A 22,827-nucleotide genomic window follows, 5' to 3' on the forward strand; every position below is an offset into this window, starting at 1 on the left:
AACTCTCTCACCAAAATTTCTCCGTTGCACCGTCGATTCCTACTCTCGACCAGAACACGAGACCCCGGTCTCGGATACTCAAAATTTCACCAATAGTATGCTTTCGAAAAAAATAAGCGAGACCTCGCCTAGATCTTCGTGAACATGCTCTCTGTCCGTTCGCAAATATAAATTACCAACGCTCGTTGATTGGCCCCGCCGAGCACGCTAGCCGTCCTAAACAAACACATTTAGATGCATCCTAAGGAAAGATCCTCTTACATTCGACTAGGATAAATAGCACACTATAAAAGAAATCCAAAATTTGGTCAGCACTTTCGGGAGACTTAAAAATTATCCTCGTAGAGATGCTCGATTCCTACCATACAAGTCGTATAAGCCGAGAACATATCGCGGGCTTTAAATCGGGACGGAATCAGGTCAAAAATGATACAGGAAACGTAAGTCGAATCAGTCATCGAACCCCTTAAAGTCGTAATTAGACCTAGGTCTTACCCTAAACCCAGCACACTGGTCTCTAATGTCTCAAGACATGATATTCAAAAGATACGAGATCCTGAAAGCATGTCCCTCCTTCCGCATCTAAACGCTTTCGAAACTTTGGGAACTTCTCAAATCACTCGAACGAGCAACGAACGGGACGATTCACAAAAAGGCAAGGAGCGAGATGACAACTCGAATCCTTCTCCCTACACTTAACAAAAAACCAAAAATTCATGAAACTTTTTTTTTATAAAAAGCACTAATTATACAAAGGTTGGTAAATGGCAGGGATTCAAAGCAACACATGGCCAGTCCCACTACATAAAACACGGCCACACTTATCCGGAAACAGACCGATAACAGAGATATGTTACATGGGAACACTCTCCCAAAATAAGCCATGGAAGGCTTCACAATCAACCATCAAACTCGTAGTACTCGGTCATCGATCCCCCCACCGAGTAGTCATTAACATTAAGGGGAACCGACGGCTGGTTCACTTCACCCGTCTCATCAGGAGCTCTCGTCTCAGCTTCCACCGTATCACGAGAAACGGGAATTGGCTCCCACTGCTTCCAAATCCTCTCCTCGATCTGAGGAAGCGCAAAATCTCTATATCTTTCCTTCATGTGCCGAATTTGCGTCACATTTTCGGCAGCGAAAGAATAGTCGGGAGCCTGCATAAGATACAATCCACCCACGGTACTGCAACACTCGCGATAAGCCCCGAGAGCTTGATAACTCTCCTTAAACTCCCCAAACTCGTACGAGAACTGGGCGCGACGATTCTTCATAACCTCATCCATCTCTTTCTTTCCTCGCCTGTACGCACGATGAATCTCCTTCGCAGTCAATTCTCCCTCACAACGACAAGAACGCTCTAACTCATCCCTCAGAAGAGCAATTTTCTTATCAGCCATCTCGGCCCTGAATTGAGCCATGCGAGCCTCCTGGCTGCTCGCGTCAAGGGCTTGGTTCATCATGAGAAGGCCCTGCGAAAGCTTTCAAAGTCAACAAAAGTTTGGCTATATAAAAAAACATGTGTTCAAGGCTTACCCCGTTGACCATCCTCGACGCCTTAGTAAACTTCGGCCCCTTGCCGGATCCATCTTCGGACGCGGGAACGTCAGAACCAAGTAACTCGTCAAGATCAATCGGCACACCACAGTTGAGATATTCTCCAAGGATGTCTTCGGTAAAGCCTTCCCTGTAGGACGCGTCATCATCGACAGCTATATGTTTTTCCTTACGGGTCCTCGACCCCCTCCTTTCTGTGGGAGCCTTGTGCTGAATGAACCCGTCCATACTCGATTCTTCCCCTTCTTTGACTGGCAAATCCAGCTGAAATCGATAACGGTGGAGAGCGACGAACCCATTTTGGAGTAAACGTAGCCCAAAATAATGGACCATCACGGAGTATATCTCTGATGGTGTACAAGTCATCCAGAGTTGGGGGAAGAGGATTAGTCACTACAAAACGAGAAAACAAATGCGTAAGATTGGATATCATCAAAACTAGCGTTAACCAATCGAATGAACCTTTCCGACCCCATCTGGTTCTAAGGATAGGAATGCAACTATCCTCCATAAACGCATTGTCGATTTGGACAAAGAAGAAGAACGACTTCCAATCATGGAAGTTCAACACGAATTCCGCAATGATCGCCATGTCATTCGAGGACTCAGTCGTACTATGTCCAAATTTCCTACTGGCATCAACATGCCTTCAAGATGATCGACGTCGAGGGTTATGCTATGTTCGTAACTCAGCACCAAAATCCCAACAATGTGCTTAAAACCGCACAGGTTGACTTGACTGATCGATAACCCGAAACAAGTAAAGAGCCACACGATAACTGCCGGGAGAGGAAACCATAAGTGGTATTGCATTAAGTACGCTTCAAAACACGTGAAATAGCCATCGGGTGGGGACTCGGTAACTTCCCCAGCTACTGGGAGACAAAATTCTACTGACTCCGGAACTCCGCAAAAACTCTGAATGGCGGCAATCCCATTCGGACAGCTCCTGCTTAGACAGCCCTCCACGGGGTCTGCTTGAAACGGATGAGGATGCAATGTCCCGGTCTAGGGGGCCTTAAGTTACCTCTAGCCGCCCAATATGCATTGGCCTCCTCAGGATCGATCGAGTGTTCCGAAAACTCCACCTCTGGCGCAATGTTGTCATATTGCGAACTACAGCCGTTTCAAACGTAACGATCGTGGTGAGATTTAGTGGAAGCTTTTTTCCTTGAAGGCATGATCAAAAAAAAAATTATCAAAGGGAGAGAAGGGAGGGAATGATATTTCTATCTTGAGAGAAAGTTTGTGAAAATGAGCAAGTAAAGAAGTTGAAAATTTACTCCACATACTTATAGGCAAGAGAATTAACTATTCTTCCTCGGATTTGCAGACATTGGATTCCGCCTAACTTACCCGGCATGTCTAAACCGCTCGCAAGAACACCATAGTTCTAACGAGCTGGGGAGCTAACTGTTGGGGTCAAAATCGGTCACGACGAAATCAACGTCAGAAAACTTCCGAAGAAATGTCCTCTTTGAAAAGGAGAAGTAAAATTCAACAGAATAGAGACGTGTGAAACCAAAATCAAGTTCGTAACAATTCTGAAAAAGATTCACATGATACGTCTTCGAGGAAGGTTACACAAGGCCTCGGACAACGGATCCCAGACAGCGAAAACACCCATCGTCCAACTCGCCAAAATGCACCGACCAACTCGTCCGTTCGGCGAGTTGGATCGAGCAAGCCGTCCAACTCGCCCGTTCGGCGAGTTTGATTGAGCAATGCCGTCCAGCTCGTCCGTTCGGCGAGTTGGATCAATCAGCCTGCCTTGGTCCCATCTTCGTAGCTCTCCCCTTCAGGATTAGATCTAATATTTTCTTGTTTCATCTCGATCGAAGTCACCGTTGGAACTTTACGATTTAAGAACCACAAGAACTCGTTCTCTCGAATAACATTCGGATTGATCGTATAAAACGGCAAGGTTAGCTGAACACCTCGAACTGCCTACACTATACGAGGAATTTGAATGTTCTTCGGAATCGACGTCGTTTCGAAAGCGCTCTTTTTATAAAACCGTAAAAACGCCTAAGTCGGAAAACTTACGATGTTATACGAAATCAAACTCAATCGTTATGACGGTTTATCTTTGGTTACGCAGGAGAAGATAAATGTCAAGTTACAAGGATAAATATGAAGTTTCCGAAGATAAATACAAAGATAAAAAAAATGGAAGATTTTCGCGAAGTGATAAACTCGACCGAGGGCAGAAAGGGAAAGGGAAAACCGCCTCTAGAGGAATATATAAGGATGCCGAGGTCGAAGATGCAGAGAGAGGCAATTTTTCTACTCAGGTCAAAAGCTTAGCACTTAATGCAATTAGGCAATTTTCCATTTTTGTTATCGACCTGCGACTCAACTAGGTTTTCAGGTCTTAGGTGATTAGAACTAGGATCTCGCCGACAGCTCTTACGGCCGAGGTCTTACCTGTTGTAAACGCTTATACGCAAATTCAGAATAAGATCTTCTTTGCTCTCTTTTCATTTTATCAATTTCATACTTAGTTTGTTTTTCGTGTTCTGATTGCTTGGCGTGTGGTTTAGCAGATATCTGAGACCTCTGGGAAATTTAGGATTTCCTATCTTTTCTAAATCAACGGAAATCGACTGTGTGAATTTCGGTTCCCACAATTTCGCGGTTTATTTTTTTTTATACAAAGCCTGACTAAACTTCGTGGATATTATGGTTTACATAGAAGGCAAAAAATAAACAAACTTTTCAATTCAAAGGAAGTGATGTCAATGAACAGAATCTCCAATGAACACACTACTTCATGCAACTCATGAAACTGAAGTTTAGAAAGTGGCACAAGCAGTAAACGAGACATGAGATGTAAATTGCAATAGAGGTTCCCCGACTGATCAACCAAAAAGAGAGAAATAGATTGCTTCGACCAAAATGCCAAGTGGGTGCATCCTGGGCGACTAACAACTCAATTTTTGGTGGAGGAATTGTTTTACAATTGGAAACAGGGAGAAGGTTCTACGGTTCTTTGGAGAAGGAACAAGTAACTTCTCATATGTATGCGGAGTTCAATTCATTACTTTAGGCTTAACATTTAGACCAAAAAAAAAAAAAAATTTCATTACTTTAGGCAATGAATAACTCTATATGCATGGATTAACTTCGACGCAGTTCGCATCATGTTACCTTAAGTTGGTAAATTTGATCGGTACTAATTATTTTTGATCAAGTTTGGGAATGGAATGAATTCTTCCATCTATGGCTTTTATTTTATTTGTAATCGCTATCTTTTATTTCATGAGATTGTAACACTTGCGCAGACGTCTTTGCAATAAGGAGCTCGAGCCCAAAATGATATTTTATCCTTTGTAAATGATATAGTTCTGTAACTATTAATATGTGTTAGAATTTTTCTTGTCATGATTACAAATACAAAACGAGTTATGCTTTCGACTAGACATTTTTTTTACTAGACATTTAATTTCACATTTAGAAATAAATATCGATATCAAATTCCGACGTATTTGTTTAAGCCCCATGAGGAAGCCCGAAGTTCTGTAGGAAGTAAAGGGAGTTGTGGCATTACGTAACAATGCTATCGATCAAGATCAAAGATCATATCTATTTTAGTAATAAAAAATATACATTCCATCTTCTTTCAAAAATAAAATATACATTTCGATCAATTTCTAACACACATCTTCCAATATATTTTTCGACCAATTATTCAAACAATTAGCACTCAATAAAGTAAAATGATTACTAAACCAACAGATTTTGCTTAATGGAGCAAGTGAAAAACAATTGACCATGTTCCAAAAAACCTCTTCATATAAACCAGAGTGGGAGCAGTGAAGCATACCAAATGAGGAAAGAGGCAGTAGTAGCTTTTTAGTTACCAGAGAATCTTTTCCAATATATTAGAGTGTGATAAAGGAAGATTGGGATGTTTTTGAAGATCGCAACAAAAATCTTGAACTTGTACTCTCTTCTCATCCACTACCACAATACCATGCCTACTACTTAACCCAAATCCCTTGTTTATGCATCACAAAAATCTCGTGAACAGTACTGGAAGATCGTACATATAAGATGATAATGATTCTTCCAAAGTCCATATGATCAAACAAGTTAATATGTTAAATAGATATAACTAAGGTGATTAAAAAATAACTAAGCTGACTTATTAAATTATTGTAGTTCTCCAAGTGAAACAATTAGCACTTGATAAGGGTTAGATCGCTGGATGATTTACACATGGTCTATCCCCCAACTCGGCCGCCCCAAGGTGAATTCCAAGCTGAGATGATCTTTCTCCACATCATCCTATTTTCAAAATTTAAAAACATAAGGTTATATATATATAATTTCAGAAAAGGTTATATAAGTATATGTGAGAGTATACACATTAACAATAACATTGTTACAGTTCTTTAGGAATGTACCTTAGTGATACGATTTATTTCCATGTGAGGATCTGCTTGTGATATGCTCATAGACACTCCCTTAGTGGAAGACCAAGGAGATCTGTTTAAATTAAATGATAAAACACATTTGAGAAATCTATTGATAACTCATATTGTTGGACCCTATAAGACTGCTCGTCACTACTAATACCATTGATATTGAAAAATGTTTTATTTGGACCTACCACTTCTTCACTATTATTAATTAATATATATTTATAATATACACAATTTAGAATCTTTTCTATTTTGACAAAAATAAAGAAGCTAACGGATCTAAAGGAAAAAAAGGGGACAATTACGTTCATAGAACCCCTAGAAAGAGGGTCATATTCATCAAAATTCACGCATAACCAAGACAACGAGATTTGATGAAGAGTTTTTCTTTAACAAAAAGCGACATAAATAAAAAAGTACCTTTGGGTCTTTTGCACAGATGATGAGTTTGGCGAAATTGGGTCAGCATCAGCGTCTTCATTATTATTATTATTGTCCTCTGTCTTCTGCTCTGCCTCTTTCTCCACCTTTCTTTCTCCTGATTATTCCCAAGAAAAGAAGAAACAAAAATAAATAGTACATCTACATTTTAAACCAATATGAATACAAAAACCAGTCAATCTGGTTTTGAAGGAATACCTGATGATCTTTTATCAGTGCATTTCACTGTTCTATACATCTGCATCAACAAACATACATCCTTGAAAACCAAAACAAAAGTAAAAATAAAATTAATTGTTCATCTAAGTTTATTTCAACATTGCAATCATGTGTTAGCTAGTGGCCCATATATACACTTCCAGTAAAATGGTAATATGCATAAGTGTTAGCATTTTTATGAGAATCCATTAGTAATTTTTAAAATCCCTAAGAAGAAATATAAGAGGTTAAAAAGAATAGAAATGAACCTGCAAGTGACTCTTGACATGAGCTAGGGTTAGATCCTTCACATTCATCAGCTCCAAGACTGATTTAGGCGTTGCTCCTGAGATAGACAAATAATTCAAAAACCTTAATACCTTGGTCCCAAACATTTTACTGAGACATAAAATTTGATTATTTCTTTAAAAGAAGGAGAACGTAAGAAGAAATTAATACTTTCATGGCCTCCAAGAAGTTGAACAGCATGGACGAAATGAGCATGGAGAGTAGAAGTCCATCTCATTCTTGGAGCTCGGATACTTCGTTTAAGACTAACCACAGAAGATGAGGTTCTCTTGAAATCTCGACCGTAGATTTGTGGTTGGAACATGTTTGAGCTGTGCCTCTGATGATGATGATATGGATGATGATGATCAAAGCCTAGGCTCAAGAGATGTTTCTTCAAGAAGCTGTTCTCATGGCTTAACTCACTGAGGCTGCTTCCGGAGTCACTGCTTGTGGTGAAGCTCCGTTCACTGCCGTGAAGGGGTTTCTCGGCGTGAGAGTTTGGAAGGCTGATCTGAAGAGACAGATCTGGGACTGAGTTTGAACCTCTCACACTGCTTCTTGACTCGAACATGATCATCTCACTACCACTTTGTCTATATTACTTCTCTATTTAAATACTGGAGAGAGAGATAAAAAGAGAGAAAGATATAACTGCAGAAACAGCACTTATGACTTACAGAGAGGGAGAATAAAAGAAGAAGAAAGGAGTGTAATTCTCAATCCTCGTCATTGTCTCATTTAAAAATGCCATTGTCTTCTATAATAAAATATTTATTTTATTTTCTACAACACATTTGTGTGCAATACTCCTCGAGGTAATAAAACATACGAACTTTTTTCGAATAACACCCAAACTTTTTAGTTAACTAAAAGAAATGATTATGGAGGTAGCCTAATGTAGGCGATAAACTCAGTTAATAATTATGGTAAGATAACTGTAAATAAGAGAAATTGTATTTTCTTTTACGCGTATTAGTAAAAAAACAACACTTAGGTAGGTTGAACCTTTAAATTCACAATATTCTCTTATTACCAATCAAAATGCCACATAAATTAATAATAAAATAGATTAATTTTTTTTTTGAATTAAAAATAATTGAAAAAAATAATGATGTTAATTTTAATGACGCTAACGCCACTAACTAAACCCTAAATCATAAATTCTAAACCCTAAACTTTAAATCTAAATCCTAAATTCTAAACTCTAAACCCTAAACCCAAATCCTAAACCCAAACCGTAAACCCTAAACTCAAATCCTAAACCCTAAACCCAAATACTAGACTCTAAATCCTTAACCCAAACCCTAGACTTTAAACTCAAAACCATATACCCAAACCTAATCCCTAGACCCCAAAACTCAAATCGTAAATATCCTAAATCCAAATCCTATACCCTAAAGGTTTGTGTTAAAGTTGATGTTGTTCCTTTAAGGTTTAAGGTTTGAGTTTAGAGTCTAGGTTTGGGTTTGGATTTATGATCTAGGGTTTGAGTTTAAGATCTAGGCTTTGGGTTTAGGGTTTGGGTTTAGGGTTTAGGGTTTGAGTTTAAGATTTAGAGTTTGGGTTTAGAATTTAAGTTATAGGGTTTAGGGTTTAGATTTAAAGTTTAGGATTTAGAATTTAGGATTTAGTTGGTGGAGTTAGTGGCATTAGCGTCATTAAAATTAGCGTCATTATTGTTTTTGAAATTAATTTAGATTCTTTTTAAAAAAAAAATATATTTTATTATTAATCTATGTGGCGTTTTGTTCTTAGTAAAACTAATTCTAAAATTTAACATAACATCTGACAAAATAATATGTGATTTAGGAAACCAGCGATATTGTACCATAAATATACATCACCATACTTTTTGAATGATATATCAACTTACTTTTGCACTAAATAGTGTAATATCAGATCAAATAATATGTACTTTGATGGTAAAGCCCAACAAAAATGTTATGTTATTTAAAAAAGCATTTCAAATTAATATTTTTTATTTGATTTCAAAGCTATAAGAAATGTATTTTTTTTTTCAAACCAGAAATGTAAAGTTGGTTATTTTATTTTCCGCAACCAATACTCATTTTCATTTTAGTGTTGTTTAAGAATTTCTTACACATATTAAGAAAATATATTAAAATTTATACTATACCCCTTATAAATAAATGTATTGTTTAATATCTCTTGTTAATACATTAAATTCATGAGGTTAAAATTGGAAATTTGTTTAAAATTATGCATTGGAAATCTAAAGTGAAACTTAAGCTTTGATTGGTGACACTTGAGTAATCGTGGAATGGCGGAAAATAAAGTGAGTTGCGAAATAAAATTTGTGGAATTTAAAATTTGCTGAATAAAAGTTGTGGAACAAAAGTTAAGTGTGACTGGATAGTGTTTTGCGAAATTGCATAAAGAAAAATATTTTAAACTTTTTTTTTTATTATATACCATTTTTTTTCTTCTAAATTTGGATAAAGAAAACTATTGATGTTTTGAAGCCCAAATCAAACTTACAATGTCATTAATTTTTGAAGCAACAATAACTATTTGTTAAGTGATGGTGAGTTAATTAATTTTTCATATCTGATAAAAGACGGTAGTTAAATTAATTTCTTATACAAAGGTAACTATCGGTGGTTGTACACAAATGCTTTTACGTAACAGAGGTAGGAAGTTCAACCATTTCAGCAGAGAAATGAGAAAAATACACTTACTCACTAAATGAAAATTTACTTGAAAATATTTAAGCAAAAACTCAAAATATACAAAATGACATTTTCCATTACATTCCATGTATTTTTCTGATTGATAAAAACTTTCCGCAAAGATTACCAATCAACGTCATAATATATATATGAAATAAAAAAAATTAAACCTAAAATGACATTTATTTTAAAACAGAGAGAATATTTCATTGGTAAGTTACAAAGAAAAAATAATCTAATACTAACACTGGTATTTCAAAAATATTATGAAAAAGTAATACTATATTCACATAAACTACTAAGAGAAAAAAAAAAGGGTAAGAAGATTTATGATAGACAACGCATCTTTTGATTAGTGGTTAAAAAGGTGAAACCAAACAGAGGGAAAGAGGGTGGGTGTGATAATTAGATAATGAGTACCCTATGATTTGCATGTTTTATTATTTACATAAAATAAAATACTTTTAGATTTCCAATGCTAAAAAGATAAGTTTGAAAAGTTCTGCGTCTTAGGGTTTGATGGAAAATATATCAGAGTTTTGCATTTAATATTTCTTTTTTTTTTGATAAGTGCATTTAATATTTCTTACAATCCTTCAAACTAAAAAAGCAACTGCGATTTTGTCATGGGGATTCTTGTTTGAACACCAAATAGCTCCAAAAGCAAAATTTGTTTAGCTTTTCGCGGGTGAAGAAAGATAAGGACAACTAATTACTCCAATCCAATTACTTGCATTTACTTGTCTTTACCATTCTTCACCACCAAATTAAAAGCTTCATAAAAGTCTGATTTATATCAGCATCGTATTGTTGTGTTTCGTAAAATTCGTGTACTGTTTTAACTTTCCAAACAAAAAATTTATATAGGCAACCCAAATTCATTAAATATTTACATTTAATATATTAATTGTACATTTAGATATACTAACTACTAATATTTGTTGATCTTAATTTTATAACTTTTCCTGAATTCAGTGATGCACTTGAACCACACAAATTCCAAACTGGTCTGAACGAAATCAAAACGAAATTTGGTTTTATTTGGGGACTTCTTTTATCAAAACTTAAATACAAACCCAAGCAAACTAAAGCGCCTAATGTCAAAATCTAATAAGACTAAATGAGAAAGTAAATAAAAAATACGATAGTTTAAAAAAGACATAATAGCCGTTTACGTTTTGTACAGTCGGTATAAAATCCCCACACCTAAAAGAAAATAAATTTCCCCTTTAATCAATCTCATTGGGTATTGAACTTTTATAGTACTATATTCACAACATCTGAAAACTCCAAAAACAAAAAGAAATAGAATTTGATCGAATTGTTACATTGTGTTATAGTATATTTATATTGCGTGTCTCATTATTCGAGGAGCGAGATTAATGGTGGTTGGCATCGAAAAAGCCGAAGTGGTAATATACGATGGAATATTTTTGAAAGATAATTTCCTTTGTTATTAATCGATGGGGACACCTTTTGAATTTTTCGTGTTTCGTTATTTATTTCATTAGTTTATATCTTCATCCTTTTGTTTGTTTGCTCCCCTCTTCATTGTTGACACTCTCAAGGCTACTTTTTAGGAAAAAATTTCTGGAACGCTCAAGGTTTGCTTTGCTATTGAAAACAAGAAACTATTGCACTTGTAAATAAATTATTTTGTTTAAAGTATACTTATCTTCTTTTTCTTGAAAAACAGACAATGTTTTTCTGCTAATTAAAAAGGGAAAATTCAACATCGTTTGAAACGGAGCATAATATATATGGATATAAATAAATAATAAGTATAAAAAGAAATTCACTATTCAAAAGGCCAGGATTGGTAGCCATGTGACACTGGTTACTGTTGACTGTGTACATATGTAACATTTTCTAAAATGATTTGAATCAGTAACATTTAAAAGTAGGAGTATTAAATATAACCGTAGAAATAATTATCTTTGATCTGTATATAAGGTTTAAGCCAATAATCACGAGCTTGTCAGTGATTTCATAGATTATTTGTGAATTATATATTTAATCGAGAATTAACGGGTTACATATATAAGATGCATTGATGTGGACTATAAATCCCATTGCAATTTTAAGCATTAGCATAATAGCATTGCATATGCAGATGCAACTATAATGTAGCCTTTTTTTTTTGAACGGCACTATAATGTAGCCATTAATATACTAAATCATATGTACAATTGATTGTCCGTAAAAGTTCTTCAAAAAAAAAAAAAAATTGATTGTCCATGGACAGAACCATGTATTCATACGCATGTGGTGTGTAATACTGTATAGTCAAATGTCCCTTTTATATTATACTTTGTTTAGCATTTTTCATAAATTATAAACATATTATAATAAATTAAGAATGCTAGTATCCATATTTTAGAAAGATTTGTATCATTCCCACGTACGCCATCGAGCTCATACATCGCTTTTTGCGAAACCCAATGGAATTTCAACTCTAGAAAAATATTTTACATTCATGTAATTCCAAATTTTTGCAGCTATCACAGTAGCTAGTGATTATCGTTCTACTGGTATATGGATATCGTTGTTACTTATTAGATGCACCATATATATAACAGCGGAATTCACGTAGCATTTAAATTTCTAGGACGTCGAACACATTTCAGCTTCCAATCTCTCACCTATAAAATTATATCTAGTCAAAACTCGTTTCATGAGAGAGATATATACAGAAAACATCTATCTATAGATGACATTTATTTAATGGTGTATATATATATATATATGAATTTAAAAAATATATACTTCCTCTGTTTTATAAAAATACATTTATGTTTTTATTAATTATATTTGTTTAATTAATAATATTTAAATTACGTAAATTTATTTTTTAGATCAATGCATTTTACAATTAATATTCAACTGAAATTAAATATAAAATGCATTAAAATTGTATCAAGAAAAAAAGATAAAATGATACTCTTTGAGAAAATTAGTAGTTAATGAAAAATGAAACGCTTTAGATAGATTGATTTTGTTAAATCTAATTGTATGTTTCTCTCAGATTTAACAAAATCAATCTATCTAAAGCGTTTCATTTTGATATAAATACAATTATTTCCTCTGTAGGCAGCCAGTCTTGTCGATTTTGTTAATCCACCATTTTTTATATCAAAATTATATTTATAGTTTTAACAATTTAGTAATCTTGTCATGGAAGCGAAGTTTGAACCAAAAAAAAAGTCATGGAAGCGAAGTCAAATCAAAGATTCAGCATCTGTATGATAGCTAGGCGCACGTACGAAGCATATATGGACCAACCTGTACATGTGCCTGGACCCATCGAGTAGTATTCCTCAGATTAAGGCCTTGAGTAGGAAGAAAAGACGCCATATGCTGTGCGTTATAACACAGTTTGTGTTGCCATTCAAACAAAATTTATCCCGTATATAATTATATAATAAATATATATATATATATATATATTAATAAAGTTTCTACTGTGGCGGTTATGTTTAATGAACAAAATGAAGTCCCTCACTATCTTCTTATTTTGGTCAAGGTGGAGTTTTACTATTTTTTACATTTTTTTAAATAAATATGTGCACTAACTAATGATCATAAAATTATGAAATAAATTATGTATATCAGGATACCAAAAAACATAGTTGAAATACAATACTTTATTGAATAAAATTTTTTTGAAATAAAATAAACAAGTTTAGGTTTAGGTATTTTATTAGGATTGAAAACCTGAATTGGAACTGATCCTAAAAACGGTTCATATCGGATCCACTAATATAATTGATAGGATCCAAACTTAAACCGAACTTGATTTTTTGGTTCGGTCTTGTTTGGTTCCAGATAAATGTACCTAGGTCTAAATACAATTTAAAATTTTTTAAAAAATGATATTTTAGATGAGAAAATATCTGAGTATAATGAAGAAATAAAATAAAATAGTTGTTTAAATTAAATTAGTATCACTGATATCTTAATTAATTTTTTTGTAAAGACAACTAGAGAAATTATAATTTTTAGAAATAAAATAATTGTCTATAAATCTAAGTAATAGCATATTAAATTTCATATTTCATATTTTTATTTTTAAAAATTATATTAGTATTACTGATTTTATATAACTATAAATATATTATATGTATCTTGCAGTTATACTATTCATTATAGATGTATATATATAGATGTGTATTTAACTCGTGACTTTTTTATAATTCATATTTCTTTAAAAACTATCAAGATTACTCAAAAAGCTTTATTTGTTTTGGTATTTTGTGATTGTAATTTATTTGTACTTTTATAAAAATATGTAAAATATATTTATAATATCAAGTAGAATATTATTTTATATTTTCAGCACTATTTAGTTTATAAATACCATTCAAGCATTTGTCCCGCACTTTTTATTATTTTCGTCACCACTCACATATTTTTCAAACCGCTTCTTTTAGACGAACCGCACTTGTCCCGCAGTATGCATTTTACTAACACAAACCACTCTTAAACCGCATCGTACTAACCAATTCGCTTGTCCTGCACCATCTAACATGTGGTTACCATTCAAACCTAAGACTTACAATAAATAACTGTGTGGACACACTTGGACTTGTGGTTAACAAAAGTATTAAGAAAAATGACAGGAAAAAGAGTTGTTATTCGTAGTAAGAGAGGTTGTTCAAAAACAAAAATCGTTGTCAGAGAGTATCTAAGAAATGTTGCACAAACAAAAAAAAGAGAGAGTATTTAAGAGGTTAAAGGCCAGATCAACTCGCGATAGCGGCCACAGACTCAAAACTCCAAGACTATATTAAAAAAAATGCTTATAACTTTTTTGTTTTCTTTTTTTGTCTTCATTCTGTGGTTTTCAGAAAATAGCGGAGGACTTATTTAAAACAGTATACCGATATTAAAAGTTCAAAGGTACTATAGAAAATAGAGTAGTGGATGGAAATGAAAACACAAAAATACGAAATTTCTTGATGCTTGTAAGAGTGTTCGTGGGAAAATGAACACATGCATAAAAGTGGGAAAATGAACACATGCATAAAAATACGAAGAAATTTTCATGAGGCTAAACATACTGTCATATTGATCGTGATAAAAAAATGAACACAAGTTTAAGGGTGCTTAGCAAAAGAGTTTGTGTTAGCGATCCGTAGTCAGGGATCAACTAAACGGGGGCTTTTAAGAGGGTTTCTAAAAATATTGAAGCATTTAATTAAATCAAAACTCAAAAAAATTGTTGTTATCGATCCTTAATATAGGATTTCTGTAACCGATTACAAAGGGGGTTTTCAACCCACGTGTCAGCAAACTAAATAATGAGGCATTTTTTTTTCTTCTTTCTCGTCTTCTCTTTCTGCAAACGACAATGGCTTCTCGATCTCTCTCCTTCTTCAAGTTTCAGAGGTTCTCTGTGGAGATCAATGGCCACTTTTACTCGAAATTGAGTTTCTTTCTATTTTTTTTTCATTTCATTGATTTGAAATTGGTTAAAGAGATATGGATCATGACTTTTCTCTGTTTTTCTTTTTGTAATAGTTGTGTTATTTGTTGCAGTAAACCACAATTGGGCATGTAGATCACGGGAAGACTGCTTTGACTGCTGCAATCACAAAGGTGATGCCTTTTTTAAACACGTGATGAGCGTTTCTAATTAAAGGAAAGGCTTTTTTTTCCAAGTTGATATAGGGATTCTACTTATTGTTTAGGTTCTTGCTGAAGAGAGAAAAGCTAAAGCTATTGCCTTTGATGAAATTGATAAAGCTCCCGAAGAGAAGAAGAGAGGAAATACTATTGCTACAGTCTGTCTTCTTCTTCTTCTTTTTCTCTCCACGCCAATGTTTTTTTCTCTAGTCTTTTTTAAATAATGTCTTGTGCTTGAGTAATGTCTTGTGCTTTTCTATGTCACAGACTGATAATGCTTGTGTTATGTCTTGTAGTGGGAGCATTGAGAGATTCATCACAGAGTGGAGCATTGGGAGCATCTCGTGGTAGTGGTCTGCATTATGTTGGTGGTTTTTGATGTAACAAGTACAGTTAAAAGCTTACATCAAAATTGCTAAAACCTTCCCTTTTACATGCAGGGCATACCACTCCCGCTTTGTTCTATCTTGCTTTGGGAGGGTCCTTGTTATCTTATATATACTCTGCTCCACCTCTTAAGGTAAGCTCTATATATACATTCCAGCGGTGTTTTGGAGTTTAGCACTTATCAATACATTTATTTGCAGTTGGGAATAGCGATTGTTTATAACTTCAAAAGTGTTGAAGGAGACAGAGCAATGGGCCTTCAGTCTCTCCTAGTAGCTTTTGGCACTGAGGCTGCAAAATGGATATGCGTTAGTGCTATAGACGTTACTCAGATCTCTGTTGCCGGTATGTAGTATGACTTCTATTTCTTGTGCTTGATCTTATGAACTAGAGGATCATTAGTGAATGTCTATTCTGGTTGTAGTGTATCTTGTAGTGAAAGTATTGTTTTTAAAACTCTTCTCCAAACAAGTGTAAAACAAATTCTCTCCTTCTCTATATAAAATCATCTACATTCCTTCTTTATTTTTTTTAAGAACCCTTCATTGAGAAACTTCCAATGGAGCACAAAATCTATGGGTTTCTTAATTAAATTTCTTAACTAACTTTTATTATTAAATAAGTCATTAAGAAACCCAAATGGGGTTATAGGGATAATGATGGTCTAAGGTTGTCTTAGTTGTCTTGGTATTTCGTTGTTTGTATTTTTCTTTTCTCTGCTATAATTCTATTTGTACGGTGTGTAAAAAACCCAAAAAATCTAGCAACAAAATTCTAACATGTTTTTGCCAAAAAAAGAAGTTGATGAGGGTTCATTGATTTTTTTTTTGTTTGGTAAAATGTTAAATTGAGGGTTCATTGATACTATATAGATACTTTAGCTAGTCTTTACAGTTTGTTTTTCCAAGTATATTTTCCTTATATGCATTATACCTCGACTCTCTTAATTAGTTGCTGAATGATAGAGGAAAAGGAGAGAAAGTTATAAATTTATAACTTCTTTACCATAATGAAATCTGCACCGACATAAAATAGACGTAAATCTCATGATGATGATAAAATACTTCAAAAATGTATGTGTTTTCTCTGTTTCACTTATTTTCTTTTTAATCATAAGATCTGATTTGATATCCAGACTCCAGTTAAATTTTAACAACTTACATAGAGCAATAAACTGTATAAGGGAATTATTTTTACAAAATTATACATTAAGCCAAAAAGGCACAAAATTGTCTTCTATAAAGAGTAATAGACCTTGTAACAGCATATAATAGTAAATAAAACAATATTAGTATAGTTAACTTAAATAGTGAAATCATTAATTACAAAAATGTTGATAGAGAGAAGGACAGAGGAAGAAGACACTCAATTCAACGGGTAGTATTTGTCGTGGCACGTAGGCGCTGCATGGGAGCCCCAATATTCCCTCCACATTTTTTTCTCATTGATTTCCCAAATAATTGTTATATCAAAATTGTTTTCTTTTTTTTTTGGTAAAAAAATTGTTTTCTTTTGCTAAAGATATATCAAAATTGTTGTTGTATCTTAACCTATATATAACATTTACTATATTAAGTTTTTCTTATATATTTAATGTGTTTGACGTTTAATGTTTTGTTTGGAAGAAAAAAAAAGTATTTTGTTTGGAGGAAGCTGTCGAGCCCCACATTCCTCGGCTCCCCTCTCACGTGACACTTTGATTAAAAATTGTTTGCTTAATTGTTAATTCCATTTTCCAACATCTTACATATGCTTCTTGTTTGTCGCACACGCACTCTATTATGTAATTGTCAAGTTCTTCTTCAGAAAACATGGTTCTATATACCATTGAAATCGATTAGAGAGGTCAGATGTACGCTCCACCACCCCCCCCCCCCCCCCCCCCCCCCCCCCCCCACCCCCAACCAAATTTTTAAAACCTACCTGGACATCAAATCGGCTAATTAATCAGATATATCGGTTTGATTCCAAGCTTCTTAGTTACATTTTGGTTGGTTTTCTATGTTTATTGTTTTATTTTCAATTGAATGTGTTTCGGCTTGCTATTGAAATTTGACCGGACAAGCCGGCTTGTTATCTATATTATTAAAAAAGAAGTATCAATTAAAAAATACCTCTAAGTTTTCTAACTTATTTACACTTCCATGCCACTGAAAATTAAATTAAACTATCTATTTTAATGCTTATTTTTTCCACTTAAATTAATGAGTTTTTCTTAATTAAATTTAAACTTAATGTCATTAAATAAACCTACATATTTTAATGTTTGTCATTTTTAGTTAAATTAATGAGTTTTCATTAATAAAATTTAAACTTAATGTCATTAAATGAATCTAAAAATATATCATATTTAACATAGCTTATTACGGACGAGTACGGCCCAATAATGAACTTGAATTTATTTTTACGAAAACGTGAATCACTTGACGTATGTAATATTTAAAATATATTAACTACAATATAACAAATGCATATAATCTTCCTATACTTTAGTTTGAAATGATCATGCTTAAGTTTTATATAGTCAACTTAATTACATCATGCATCGATCGATGTACAATATTCAAATCACCTATATTTTTCGTTTTCCTTATAGGATGTATCAACCAACCAATCATCCTATTGATTTTCTAAGCTTTATAAAAAACAAATCAATAAATACAAACTCAAAATCCAATATCTTCTATTAATCAAAACATAATATCTTCAATGTCATATCTTTAATGTACCTATTAAATATAGAAATTGTAATCATAATTACATTAATTATAAGAATAGATTTGATTACAACTAATTGATCTATTACTTCGATAATTGATTTGCTTGCAGAAGAAGAAACAATAAATTTAAAATTTGTAAGAATATAAAGATATAGAGATTTCAACCAATTGCATATATTTCCGTATGATTTTCGCGTAATAAGCTTCAAATTGAACATTGAAAAAGATAGATAGATTTTTTTTAATCTTTTACCGACACAGAACTTAAACAAAATGAAGAGTTAAATGTAATTTTTTTGTTACACTTCCCGAAAAAAAAAACGGTTACACCATGGGCTTTTATAATATGGCTTTTTAACATATTAATGTTATGGACATTTAATAATTATCTTGACGAAAAACATAGACTATAAATAATTTATTATTAATAAAATTATGAAATTGTTTAAAATTTGATGACTAATTCATCGCCCTTTTTTATATGTTAAATTTTTCATAGAAGTTTAAAAATCATTGTATTTTCTTTAAGCATGTATAACTAATTTATAATCTTTTATGCCATACTATTATACTAAGTCATAATATAACATTTCTTCATATTTACATTAATAACCATTGTTTTTATATATCGTCTACAATTCTATAACTACGTCTGTTTGTTCTATTTTTTATTTGATATCGAACATTCGTTATAAATATATGGTTTAAGATGCCAAAAAATTATTTACTTGGTGAATATAATACATTAAATATTACAAATACATCATTAGTTAAATAAATAACCAAAAACTGAAAATTTATATCCGCGCTGGCGCGCGTCAAGTTCTAGTTGTCTTTATAAAGTGAGTCAACAAGATCAAAATTATACACTTGTTAACTGGAGTCTGGAATTTTCCTTTTTTGGTTAAGGGCATAGGATTTATAATCTTTCAAACTGACTGCACTAAGTCCATGTTTTTTTCCGATCTTTATGAATAGCAAGAGATTAACGGTTATTGTTTTAATGTGACACTCTGCACGATACCTAATTATTAGTTGATAATGAAAAAGACCCATATATGATGCAACTTTAGAACAAAAAGAAGAAGGCGTCACTATACAAATAATGCAAAGCCTCTTCACCATCTATTTAACTGGTTCATCAAGCTTCTCTTCTAAAAAGCTTCAACAGACAACGAATCATTTGCAGAAAAAATGGGTTGATTGGATATGAATCTGTATTTCTTCGATCTTTCATCAGGTTCTCTTGAATGGTGAACCGAAGGGAAATATTACACCATCTCGTGGCCTTAGACAAGGCGACCCTCTATCTCCATTCCTTCTCATTATCCTCACAGAAGCACTAATCTCACAGCTTAGAGGAGCAGAAGAAGATGGGCGGATATCAGGATTGAATATAGCTAGGGCATGCCCTTCCATTTCACATCTCTTATTTGCAGATGACATCATTTTTTCTGTAGAGCACATGTCCAGCAGTGTGCTGAGTTGAGGAAAATCATTGATATAAACGGCAAAACATCGGGCCAACAGTTGAATCACGGAAAATCTTCTATATTGTTTGGAAGCAAAGTCCCACAGGAGATGAAAGGTGACTTGAAACAAACACTTGGTATACACAAAGAAGGTGGTATGGGCATGTATCTTGGACTCCGAGAGAAGATATGTAGCTCCGAACGACAAGTCTTTGCTTTTTTTCAGGACCGGTTAAACGAAGGTATAAACTCATGGTCGGCGAAGTTCCTTTACAAAGGAGGTAAATAAGTCCTTCTAAAATCTGTAGCACAAGCTCTGCCTACATATGTGATGTCATGCTTTCTTTTACCCAAAGAAATCACTAAAAAGCTACAAGGAGCGATTGCGAAATCCTGGTGGAGTACAAAAGCAAATAATCGAGGTTTACACCGGATTCCCTGGGAAAAAAATCTGTAAATCTTATGATAAAGGAGGCTTGGGCTTCCGAGATCTGAGTGATTTCAATCTTGCTTTACTTGCAAAGCAATTATGGAGACTGCTACAACATCCCCCATCTCTACTTGCTCGGGTTTTAAAGGGTAGATATTCTCGCCATACTAATCCTATGGAGGTTAAAACCTCGAACTCCCCATCTTTTGGGTGGAAAAGTATCATGGCAGCTCAAGATCTGCTTTGTGCAGATCTACGAAGAAGGATCGGATCAGGATATAATACTCGAGAATGGTCAGACTCGTGGATTCCAGTAACCCCACCGCGGCCTCCTAAGGATAACGTCAGCTACAGAGATCATGACATGTTTGTCAACCAGCTGATTGATCAATCTTCGAAGACCTGGAAGGTGGAGGTTCTCCAGTCTCTGTTTGATCCGGGTGATATCCCGTTGATACGGAGTTTACGCCTCAGCCATAATTTCAGCGATGATGGATTTTGCTGGATTTTTACGAAATCAGGAGCCTATACAGTTAAATCAGGGTACAAACTTGCAAGTCAACTAAAAGAAGAGAAGGTGGAGGTACAAACCTAGCCTGAATGGGTTAAAGAAGCTAATTTGGCTACTAAAAGCACCTAGAAAGATTAAAAAATATATGTGGCAAGCTCTTTCGGACAGTATCACAACATCTAGCCGTCTCGTCAACAGACACTGCCTGAGATGCAGCAGCGAAAATGAATCAGTAAATCATCTCCTGTTCACCTGTCCTCCTGCTCTCCAAACGTGGCTTTTATCGGATATTCCAACAGTCCAGGGATCTTCCCGAGTAATTCTCTGTACTAAAATTTTGACTACCTCCTTCTACGATCGAGAAAAATGGAGTTACCAGCACGGTGATTGCTTGCTTTCCATGGATTCTCTTGTTTATCTGGAAATCAAGAAACAACAAAGTTTTCAATGGAAAAGACATCCTACCGCCAGATACAGTAAATCACTCAAGACAAGAAGCGGAAGAATGGAGAGTGGCACAAGTGATTCAACATTCAGTGTCGACGATCGAGATACTTGGGTGTCGCGAAGATGTTCGGAGCGAGCCATGCTTACCAAGATGCCAAGTGGCTGCATCTTGGATGGTAAACTCAGTAGTGTTTGGAGGTGGTTTCGTCATGGATTTAGAGCCTAAGAAACACTTGTACAGCTCAGTTGGGAAGGATCGGGTCCTCTCCCCCCTGCATGTGGAGTTCTCATCCCTCTTATGGATAATGGAGTATTCTCTGCACCTGAGAATCATGTCAATGAATTTTGAATCTGATTGTCTTCAAATGGTAAATGTGATCAATGATGAAGAAGAATGTCCATCTCTGGTCTCGGAATGGAATGAACTCGTTCATTTACGCTCATCTTTTACTGATTTTTCACTATCTTATATTTCTCGTAACTCAAATATAAGGGCCGACCTCCTTGCCAAAGATGCTCGTACTCAAAATTCAAAATTTTCCCATATAAACTCTATGATTCCGGTATGGTTAGCTCTCAAAGCTAACATGTTTGAATCATCTTAATAAAAACAAGAGTTTGCCGCAAAAAAATGAAAAATAATTAAAAGCAAACTAGTTTTACGAGGAATTAAGATTTACAGGAAAAGTATTCAAAGAAAGGAAAAGCCTGATTCTGTTTTTGGTATTAGGTAAACTATTATTAAATGGGAAAATTGGATTCAGAAGCAAGGGTCAGCGCCTAATGCGCTCAAGATTCTTTGGGAAATGTGATAGTTTTAACCTCTTATATCAAATAATCAAATTCGATTAATAGTATTAATAATTAACAATACATATCAGTACTAATCGAATAATTCACTTTTGATCTGCTTGGATGTTTCGAAAATGGCGTGTGTAATATCGGGTCAACAGTTTCCCCCTCTCTCTCTATCTAGCATTTGTTCTTTATTCCATATTCCATGTGTTTGTCTTCTCTTAGCTCGAGCTCCTCTTACATTTTAATTTGTTGTTTTTCTCCTCTTACATGTGCATTGGAGAAATGAACGGGCAAATGGTATTTTATTTGGTAACTTTTTTAAATGCTTTATTTGCTTACCTAGTTCTGTAGGATTTTCGTTTTTTTTTAAACGTTGTGTAGGATTTTTTTATTTTTTATTTTTAGTTGTGTAGGATTTTCTTGAAGTCAACTAAATATCAAAATGAAAATTTAAACAGATATCATGTGCTATGCTGCATCTCTTAGAAAATTAATTTATTAAATATCGGTAAAAGAACTTGTTAAAGGTTGATGATTCTTGGCCATTTCAGTTTTTTTTTTTTCAGTTTCGATTCGTGCATTTGACATTATAGTCTAGTAATACTGATTTAGCTTGGCATTAGTCAAAATGCATTCTAAACTCTCGTTAGATAGTGTGGCAATCAGTCAATTCTATAATATTAAATGTATTAACGTTCTTCATAAGATCGTCTGAATCAGCTGATATTGTATATTAGAAAAGAGTTTAAACAAACATAACCTATAAAGTGGATTATTCACATGTATGAGTTTTTATATATAATTACAGTTCAAACAAATTATCATTCATA

At 33.9% G+C, this 22,827-nt stretch overlaps 3 protein-coding genes across 11 annotated transcripts; 2 read left to right on the top strand and 1 right to left on the bottom strand.

Annotated features, from left to right (window-relative positions):
* Nucleotides 1–4,942: 4,942 nt before the first annotated feature.
* On the bottom strand, nucleotides 4,943–8,036 carry LOC106429835 (probable transcription factor KAN4). The gene is made up of 6 exons (XM_013870607.3): nucleotides 7,086–8,036; nucleotides 6,896–6,972; nucleotides 6,627–6,666; nucleotides 6,408–6,525; nucleotides 5,970–6,051; nucleotides 4,943–5,850 (listed from the first exon to the last, which is right to left on the bottom strand). Exons 1-6 carry the CDS (start codon nucleotides 7,492–7,494, stop codon nucleotides 5,776–5,778), a joined length of 801 nt encoding a protein of 266 aa, XP_013726061.1. The 5' UTR covers nucleotides 7,495–8,036; the 3' UTR covers nucleotides 4,943–5,775.
* Nucleotides 8,037–14,524: 6,488 nt separating this feature from the next.
* Nucleotides 14,525–16,144, top strand: LOC106429833 (chlorophyll synthase, chloroplastic-like). Of its 9 annotated transcripts, none has more exons than XR_001285879.3 (6): nucleotides 14,741–14,995; nucleotides 15,146–15,205; nucleotides 15,298–15,390; nucleotides 15,529–15,579; nucleotides 15,673–15,752; nucleotides 15,820–16,144. XR_001285879.3 is itself a non-coding variant. In XM_048759319.1 (6 exons), coding segments are annotated over exons 3-6 (291 nt in total). In that variant the 5' UTR covers nucleotides 14,742–14,995; nucleotides 15,146–15,205; nucleotides 15,298–15,389; the 3' UTR covers nucleotides 15,973–16,144. The 9 variants fall into 9 exon arrangements, 7 of the variants coding, with proteins under 7 accessions (XP_048615276.1, XP_022575064.1, XP_022575061.1 ...); XM_048759319.1 differs by having other exon boundaries at nucleotides 14,742–14,995; nucleotides 15,529–15,585; XR_001285878.3 differs by having other exon boundaries at nucleotides 14,525–15,205; nucleotides 15,529–15,596.
* A 4,320-nt stretch (nucleotides 16,145–20,464) lies between these two features.
* LOC125584477 lies at nucleotides 20,465–20,836 on the top strand. Its single transcript, XM_048752973.1, has one exon. The coding sequence runs from the start codon at nucleotides 20,465–20,467 to the stop codon at nucleotides 20,834–20,836; it is 372 nt and encodes a 123-aa protein (XP_048608930.1).
* The last annotated feature ends 1,991 nt before the right edge of the window (nucleotides 20,837–22,827 follow it).

Source organism: Brassica napus, chromosome A2, assembly GCF_020379485.1.
Source record: "Brassica napus cultivar Da-Ae chromosome A2, Da-Ae, whole genome shotgun sequence".
NCBI lineage: Eukaryota > Viridiplantae > Streptophyta > Magnoliopsida > Brassicales > Brassicaceae > Brassica > Brassica napus.